This window comes from Hyperolius riggenbachi, chromosome 1 (assembly GCF_040937935.1).
Source record: "Hyperolius riggenbachi isolate aHypRig1 chromosome 1, aHypRig1.pri, whole genome shotgun sequence".
Classification (NCBI taxonomy): domain Eukaryota; kingdom Metazoa; phylum Chordata; class Amphibia; order Anura; family Hyperoliidae; genus Hyperolius; species Hyperolius riggenbachi.
In genome coordinates this window covers 594,445,594-594,454,971 of record NC_090646.1, presented here as the reverse complement: position 1 = coordinate 594,454,971, position 9,378 = coordinate 594,445,594, and the positions used below count along the sequence as shown (strand labels likewise).

General features: G+C 44.0%; 1 protein-coding gene across 2 annotated transcripts in view; it reads left to right on the top strand.

The window, feature by feature from the left end:
• The first annotated feature begins 1,408 nt into the window (after positions 1 to 1,408).
• The window catches only part of LOC137558535 (granzyme A-like), a 46,964-nt gene continuing 38,994 nt past the window's right edge, over positions 1,409 to 9,378 (top strand). Inside the window, exons 1-2 of one of the 2 annotated variants that reach the window (XM_068271749.1) lie at positions 1,409 to 1,503; positions 5,383 to 5,536. In XM_068271749.1, coding sequence (XP_068127850.1) covers positions 1,449 to 1,503; positions 5,383 to 5,536 — 209 coding nt within the window. In that variant the 5' untranslated portion in view covers positions 1,409 to 1,448. Of the gene's footprint in view, positions 1,504 to 5,103; positions 5,267 to 5,382; positions 5,537 to 9,378 lie in introns of those variants that run through there. The other variant, XM_068271750.1, reaches the window with a different exon arrangement.

The following is a 9,378-nucleotide window of genomic DNA, read 5'->3' as shown; positions in this document are numbered from 1 at the left end:
CATCTGTCTTCGGAATCCCCCGCAGATTATTGTAGGTAGGTAGCCACATCTAGGTGCCCCCAGTATAGGCTAGCTAGGCACAGGTGTACCTCAGTATAGGCTAGGTAGGTACAGGTGTCCCCTAGTGTAGGCTAGGTAGGTCCAGGTGTTGCTCAGTATAGGCTAGGTAGGTACAGGTGTCGATCAGTATAGGCTAAGTAGGTACAGGTGTTACCTAGTATAGGCTAGGTAGTTACAGGTGTTGATAAGTATAGGCTAGGTAGGTACAGATGTCCCCTTGTATAGGCTAGGAAGATACAGGTGTCACACAGTATAGGCTAGGTAGGTACAGGTGTCCCCCATGATAGGCTAAGTAGGTACAGGTGTCCCCCAGAATAGGCTAGTTAGGTGGATTCCCACTTAGCAGCGTCTTTTGCCCTACGCCATTGGGAAGGTCATTGTGTGCATCTGGTGGGTTCAGATGCCCCCTTTACTCCTTATATCTATTTTGGCTTCTTTACTTCAGGTTGAGCCATACAGAGTTGGGTATCATGGCCCGATGAAGGGCACATAAATTATATACAAAGCCCAAAACGAACATGTGTCATTGCCTTTGAGATAAATACCCATAAAGGTTACAACCATTTATCAAGCCGAATCAAACTACGTTTCAGCCTTACTTTTTGGTCATTTAAAATATTGTTGATTGTATGAAGACTGACTGTATGTAATTGGAGAACCCCATTTTTTACAATTTTTGCTATACCTTTTTCTATATGTTTCAATAACGTGTTTTCTAAAGACTTTTCTGCATTATGAGATTACACTTCGGTTCTGTTTTTGATATAGAGTTCTTTTTCTAAGGCAATAAAGGTTTAAGTGGGCAAGGTGGACTGCCCTTTAGAAGGACTGTGTTTTGATCCTTCACATTTTAAAATATCCCACCCTATCTTATATCTATAGGTGGAGACGTCCCCCAGGATCAGTGGTGCTCATCCGGATTCCGGATATCCGAACTACCCAGATAATCCGAACTTTTTCCACTATCCAAACTTTGAATAGCAATTCGGATATTTTTTAAAATCCGAATAGCACTAACTATGTTTGCAATTATGGTCCTCTCTATTGACTGTTTATTACTCTGTACAGTGCCATGGAAGATGTCACTTTATAAATAAAAAGCAATAAATAGTAAGTTGTCTTCCAGCATTCTGTCAGTGTGGACGTTATTTCATGACCAGTAACTGGAAAGACCAGGAAGGTGTTACACAAGAGGATGATTTAGAAGCGTGTGATGAAAGTTAAGGGGCAGAGCTCAGGGTGTTCCTATTATAGTGACCAGATCAACACTCCACCAATCAGACTTCTACAGCTTTCAGCTATGGGTCTGCTTCAACAATACAAAAGCTGCTCTAACTTCTCACTGTATTGTGCATTGACCACTCAAGTGACAACACTCTGCAGTCACCATGAGGGCTTTCTTGCCACTATTTGCTGCAGCATTCACCTTATTCATCCATCCATGTAAGTATATCTATATAAATTCCTACTTTTTATAATAATATTAATACCAGAGCCGATAAGGCTTACTTTAGAATTGAAAAAATATCTTTAAAATTGCGCTCAGGATAATTACTACATTTTGCAAACGTGGTTCGCGTTCTCCAGTTGCTGTGTAAACAAATAATATATCTTGTAAAAAAAGACTGCGCTCAGAAGCCAAGATGTAATTGAAACACTTATACAGTTTACCACAATGATTCAGTACAGTTCAGTCCTCTTTCTTGCATGTGGTACACACGGTGGTATAGACCACGCTGTTATCAATATCACATCAGGGCCGACACGTCATATGCAAAAAGAAAGAGAAAACACATATAGTGCGTAACTGCGATAATATTCACTTCAACACCTCCACGTGTAATACTCGCCGTCACCTCAAACCAACAACACCAGTGCCAGGGACACCCCCCTTTGTGCCCGCACTCACCCCTGAGACCTCCCAATTATCCGGAGGTGGGAATGACAGCTTAGGGGGCCATAGAGGCTTAATCCACGATCAGTTCCACTTAATCCAAGCAGGGCTCTAAAAAACTAAGAAGCGTCAAGATAGTGTAAAACCTACGTTTTAATGAAAAAAGATAAGATATTGCACTCACAAGCGGAGAAGTATCATAGGCATATCAATACAGGAAGAGTCCCCAGGCGACCACTCTGCAAGATGTCGTTCTGAATCCAGCTCCTCTCGTTCGCTTTCATTAGGCAAACAAGCATCTAAGTTAAAGAGCAGGGATGCAAACGAGAGGAGCTGGATTCAGAACGGCATCTTGCAGAGTGGTTGCCCGGGGACTCTTCCTGTATTGATATGCCTATGATACTACAAAGGGGGGTGTCCCTGGCACTGGTGTTGTTGGGTTGAGGTGACGGCGAGTATTACACGTGGAGTTGTTGAAGTGCAGTTACGCACTATATGTGTTTTCTCTTTCTTTTTGCATATGACGTGTCGGCCCTGATGTGATATTGATAACAACGTGGTCTATACCACCGTGTGTACCACATGCAAGAAAGAGGACTGAACTGTACTGAATCATTGTGGTAAACTGTATAAGTGTTTCAATTACATCTTGGCTTCTGAGCGCGGTCTTTTTTTACAATTACTTTAGAATTGAGTTACAAACTGAGGGACAAAATTCAGATAACCTGATTTATACACTATATGATAAAAAGGAAGGTTGGGTCCATGGATTGTCACTTATGCTGTATTCTAAAATAAGTTGATGCCATTTTCTAACTATATAGTCTATGTGGGAGCAGTAAAAAATGGCACCAGGCGCGGGCGCTATAAAAATGTTGCCTCATTGAAAATCATTATTAAATGATATTTATCGTTTTATAAAGTTAAAAAATGGCGCCGACCGTCAAAACGTTATTTATCGTTTTAAAACCTGCTTTTTTTGTCCTGCCCGAACAATATTTATCGTCGTAAGCCCTGCTTTGCTGCCATTTGGAAAATGTCTGCCCGCCGACTTTAACGTTTAATAGCACAGCCCCCTTAAAAGCTAGAAACACCAAATTTGTTAAGAAGAAAATTGCGAACAAGACAACATTTTTTTTCCTTCTGACCGCGGGAAAATTAAATGCCCGCCAACTTTAGCGGTTAATAGCAAAGCCCCTTTAAATGCCAGAAACACCAAATTTGTAAGGAATGTTAAAAAGAACAGTGGGAACAAGAAGAACATTTTTTTTCAAAAAGACCTTATACTTTTTGAGAAAATTGATTTTAAAAGTTCAAAGAAAAAAAACCATACATTTAAATGCCGCCGGTCAAAGAGTGTGGGAAATATTTCCTAGCAGTTAATAGCAAAGGCCCCTTACATCCTAGCAACACCAGATTTGCAGGATATGTTATAAAGATAGTGGGAAACAATATTTTAAAAAAATTAAACATTTTTAATTTTGGTGAATGCTCTGTCTAAGTGTGGGAAATCTGAAAAAAAAAATGACGTGGGGTCCCCCCTCCCAAGGGTCTGTAACCCCCTGTCCCCCATGCAGGCTGGGATAGCCAGAATGCGGAGCCCCGGCCAACACACACATTTGGTGTTTCTGGCATTTAAAGGGGCTTTGCTATTAACTGCTAAAGTCGGCGGGCGTTTAATTTTCCTATGGTCAGAAGGAGAATTTTAAAATCGATTTTCTCAAAAACTATAAGGTGTTTTTGAAAAAAGATTTTTCCTCTTGTTCCCAATTTTCTTCTTAACATAACCTGCAAATTTGGGGTTTTTAGCTTTTAAGGGGGCTGTACTATTAAACATTAAAGTCGGCGAGCAGACATTTTCCAAACGGCAGCAAAGCAGGGCTTAAAACGATAAATATCGTTCAGGCAGGACAAAAAAAGCAGGTTTTAAAATGATAAATTATGTTCACAAGGTCTGCACTATTTTAACCTTTAAAACTATAAATATCATTTTAAACAAATATCGGGCAGAAGGGGGCGCCATTATTTAACCGGCGCCATTTTTCACTGGACACGTCTGAGAACTTATGGTCCTTATTCAGTTCACTTTTTCCCCTAAAGTTTTTTTTATTTCCCCCAAGAGATAATGTTTACCTTCTGTTTAAAATAACTTTTCAGCATGCTGCAACTGAAAATATACCAAAAAGTAGATGAAAAAGGTCCTGTCAAAATGATTCCAAGTATTTTCTTGCTTGCTGGTGGCTTAACGTGTACCTGAGATGGAGCAGGAGAGAAAATGTATATATACCTGGGGCTTCCTTCAGCTCCCACCAGCCTGATTATTTCCTCGCCATCCTCCACCGCCTCCTCTATCTTCCACAATCGTCCCTGCTAAGTCCTCCAGTAGGGGCAAGTTTGCACAGACACAGCATGGCCCCATATGCAATTCATGTTTTCACCTGAGTTATCTCCTCGGAGATCATTTTCATTTTCTCTGTAAACTAATTTTTTAGCATTTTACAATTGAAAAAGTAGCCAAAACTTGATGAAAAAGTACTAACAAATTTATTTTGAGTATTTTCTTGCTTGCTGGTGATTTAAAATGCATTTTATGACAAGTTGTAAAAATATCACATAGGAGAAAACTCAGGAGAAAAAGTGAATTGCATATGGGCCCCTGTCTCTATTTCTCACTAGGGCAGTGCTCTCTCTTTCCTCTTACAGGGCTCAGCTGTGTAGTGTGCAGGCTTGCAGCAAATGGTCCTGAGTAGCTGGGTTAAACAGCTCCTGAGTCTTCAGAATTACTCTGGGACTAGGGATGGATAGAAATGCCGATTTCCGATACCGCAGAAATTCGATTTCTGCTAATGCCAATTTCCAATTTCCGAGGTGTTTTTTTTAGTCATTTTTGGAATTCTCTGATTGGCCAAATACTTCCGAGTTGATTTGGAAGTATAGGACCAATCAGAGAAGAATTTTACAGAATTGGAATCAGAATACCACAGAGATTTTAAGCCACTCACAAGACTCAGGGATACTCTGTAGTTTCCGAGTTTTGTGATTAATCTAAAATTACCAAGATAATCCGCTTTTCACTGAAAAATTCTGCATTCTCTGATTGGTCCAATGCTTCTGAGTTTTCCGCAGGTGCAGTTATGGACTTAACAAATGGCAGTGTGATCAGGGGGTGCGCGCAGCCCAGTATTGCACATGCGCAGTAGTCCATGACTGAGCTGAGCTGAAGACTTTACAGGCCTGACAGCGGCATAGTGGATGGGACCAGGAGAACATCGAAGAAGCTGATGGACTACAGGAGGCTGGAAAAAGGCCCAGGTAAGTAAAAATCCTTTTCTCCCAATCATCTCAGCTATACTATAACGTTACATATTTCTTTCTATTGTTCCACAATACAGACTTTATCTATTTCCTTCTATGTAAATTTGTTTCAGATCTGTGCATGGAAATCATCGGAGGAAGTGAGGCCATACCTCATTCGTGGCCATTCATAGCTTATATATCTACTCCAGGAAATCATGGACCAGAACTGTGTGGCGGTACCTTGATTAATCAGAGCTGGGTGCTGACTGCCGCTCACTGTACTATGTGAGTATTTGGATTGCTAAGCTTTTTACTACACTTTGAGGGCTGATTTATAAAAGTGCACAATGTTATTTAAGTTGCAACTGCCCTTTTCTGCTGAATCCATGCCGGTCACAGGTTAATGGTTGGTTAATAATTAGTATGGCCTGTGTAACTCCCACTAGTGGTAAGGGGTCACCAAGGCACAATGGAGTAGCTAAGAAGTTGTGGCCGGGCCATAGTGCAAGTTTTACATTGCCCCCCCAGCACACTATACATAACAGCTATAGTGACTGCTATGATGGTGTTAGTGACTGAAGGCATTAGGCCGGCTTCACACTGCAGATTGGCGTGCACTGTGGCCACCTTCATTAGGCTGCGGTGGGGTGCGATAAATTTACTGCACTGCACCACCGCAGTGTAAAAGGGCCCTTAACATGAGGAACACTGGAGATGCCTTTAGGTGCAGAGTAGTGAATGAAATGGAGGAGAAAAGTAGCTCACCTTTCCAGGACCCACCAGCAATGAATTTCTTCTAGGCATCCCCATCTCCACGACTCAAGTGCCGTCTCGCTGGTTTTAAAAGACAGACAATGCCAGTTGTGAAACTACTTCTATCTACCTATACTGAGGGCTACCTAATACTGGGGCCATAATTGTGCCCCAAAACTGGGTGGTACCTAATACTGGGGGTCCATCTAGCTACCCATACTGGGAAGGGCTATGTTATACTGGGGGCCCATCTGACTACTCATACTAGGGTGCTTCCTAAAACTGGGGGGTAACTCTTGCTTCCTGTACTAGAGGTCACTTTTGGCTTCCTATGCTGGTTGGTGCTACCTATTAATGGGTAAACCAATGGCTACCCATTTTCAGCACCTTGGGTCACCGTGTGGTCATTCAGGAGGGAAAGGTAGAGACAGTGGTGGAGATGATGGTGGAAAAGCAGCCCATTACTTGTTGCCAGACCTCCACTGTGACCAGCACTCCCACCAGCAGCAGCAAGCAATGCCCCCCCGCTTGCTGTGACATCCACCCCAAAAGCCAGTGGTCGGCCCTCCCTGGACAAGAATGCTCTGTCCCTCAGTCCGGGGTCTGGGAGCGCCTTGATGGCTACCTATGATGAGGTCATGGGGTCTGGTGATGTGGAGGATGTTGTACTCGGGACAGCAGCACAAGCATTTTTTGAGGATGAGGAAGAGTCTGTGTCTGGGGATGTTGGGGGGAAGAGGTGGTGGGGGTGTCAGAAGAAGAAATGTTTTCTGACATAAAGGATGATGATTATCAGGACTGTCCTTATGTGCCTGAGGTCCAAGGAGAAAGCTTGGAGGAGGATGAGTCACCTCAGAATGTAGGCAATTGTATCGCCACATGTCAGGCAGGGGCAGGTCCAGCAGTGGGCGTGGCACACAGGACGCTGCTTCAGCTGGCACTGCCATCAGTACCACCACCACCACCACACAACCCCCAACCAACTCTCTGTGGGCCGCAGGGCCGGGCCGAGGCATAGGCTGGAGAGGCTCCAGCCTCAGGGCGCAGTGTAGGAGGGGGCGCAGAATTCAGAGTCCGTTAAAAATGGCACCAGTTATCGTAGTTAAAAAACGGCGCCCCATAGAGAACCACTATCGCTAGTTGTTTTTCGTTTTTGACAGCTAAAAAACGGCGGCGGCTTTAAAAACGATATTTATCGTTTATATTTATATTTGTATTGCTCCCAAACGATATTTTTCGTTTTAACCCTTGCTTTGCTGCCGTTTGGAAAATATCTGCCCGCCGGCTTTAATGTTTAATAGCAAAGCCCCCTTAAAAGCTAAAAACACCAAATTTGCAGGGAATGTTAAGAAGAAAATTGTGAACAAGAGGAAAAAATTTTTTCAAAAAGACCTTATAGTTTTTGAGAAAATCGATTTTGAATATTCTTCTTCTGACCGTGGGAAAATTAAACGCCCGCCGACTTTAGCGGTTAATAGCAAAGCCCCTTTAAATGCCAGAAACACCAAATGTGTAGGGAATGTTAAGAAGAACAGTGGGAACACGAAGAAAAAAAATTGTTCAAAAAGACCTTATAGTTTTTGAGAAAATCGATTTTAAATCTTCAAAGAGGAAAATGTATCTATTTAAATCGCGTACTGACATTTCCGCGGCGGAAAACAATTCCCGCCGACTTTAGCAGTTAATAGCAAAGTCCCCTTAGATCCAAGCAACACCAAATTTGCAGGATATGTTCAAAAGATACTGGGAAACAATATTTAAAAAAAAAATTGAAAAATTTTATTTATTTATTTTTTTAAATTTAAATTTTTAAGTTATGTTCAGAGTGTGGGAAATTTTTTGAAAAAAACGACGTGGGGTCCCCTCTCCTGAGCCTCTGTAACCCCTTGTCTCCCATGCAGGCTGGGATAGCCAGAATGCGGAGCCCCGGCCGACTGGGGCTTCGCACCCTGAGCTATACCAGCCCGCATGGTCCATTGTATGGGGGGCTCTGAGGGGGAGGGGCGGCCAAGCCTCCCCCTCCCCCCCCCGGAGCTCTTGTCCAATCCATGAACAAGGGGCTCTTCCCCGCCTTCCTTGCCCCAGGTGGAGGCGGGGGGCGAGGACTCCCTGGGGGGGGGGGGTTCATGGTGGCATCTGGGAGTCCCCTTTAAGAAGGGGACCCCCAGATGCCCACCCCCCTCCCAGGAGAAATGAGTATGGAGGTACAAAGTGCCCCTTACCCATTTCCACAAAGGGTTAAATGAAATAAAAACACAACCACGAGAAAAGTATTTTAATAATCTTAATTAACCACAAATACTTACCTGTACCTTTAAAAAAATGTTCCCACGCCAATATATCCTCGGAAATGATCCAACGAATAACAATATCCTCTTATCTTGCGATCTTCAATTAACTTGATTGAAGATCTCTCACGCCAATTAGAATACTATACCTTACAATGCGTCCTGCGTAGGGACGCATAGCACGGCTCCCGCTGTCCTCCCCGCCTCCTCACCTGTCACCCTCACCTAGCCTGGCACCTGGTGCACCCATGGGTGCCACCCTAGGTGACGGTGACAGGTGCAGGCAGACGGGGAGAGACAGCGGAGCTGGCAGCTATACGTCCGCAGAGGACGCATCCTAAGGTATAGTAACCGGCTCATAAATGAGCCGGTTCTTTTTGTATTGAATCAAATGATTCCAATCCATGGACAAGGGGCTCTTCCCCGCCTCCCTTGCCCCAGGTGGAGGCGGGGGGCGACGACTCCCTGGGGGGGGGGGTTCATGGTGGCATCTGGGAGCCCCCTTTAAGAAGGGGACCCCCAGATGCCCACCCCCCTCCCAGGAGAAATGAGTATAGAGGTACAAAGTGCCCCTTACCCATTTCCACAAAGGGTTAAATGAAATAAAAACACAACCACGATAAAAGTCCTTTAACGTTCTAAATTAACCACAAATACTTACCTGTACCTTTAAGAAAAAAATCCCACGCCAATCAGGTCCCACGACAGTATCCTCTATCTTGCGACCTTCTGATACATGTTGATTGAAGATCTCCGCCGCCCCGACGCCACACACGCCGCCCCCGCCGCACTGCTCTTAGCTATACTTAGTATAGCTAAGAGCAAAAAAGCATCTTTAAATTTTAGCTCCAATGGTCCCCATTGGTTCCTTAACAGACCAATGGGGATCAGGAGGATCCCCATTGGTCGATAAGGAACCAATGGGGAACCTTGGAGCCAAAGTTTAAAGATGCTTTTTTGCTCTCAGCTATAAGTATACTGTAGCTGAGAGTGCGTCTATACAGACGCATTGCCGCTAGCTCCAGCTGCCCTCCCTGCCTCCCCCCCACCTGTCACCCTCACCCATGCTGGCACCCAATGCACCCA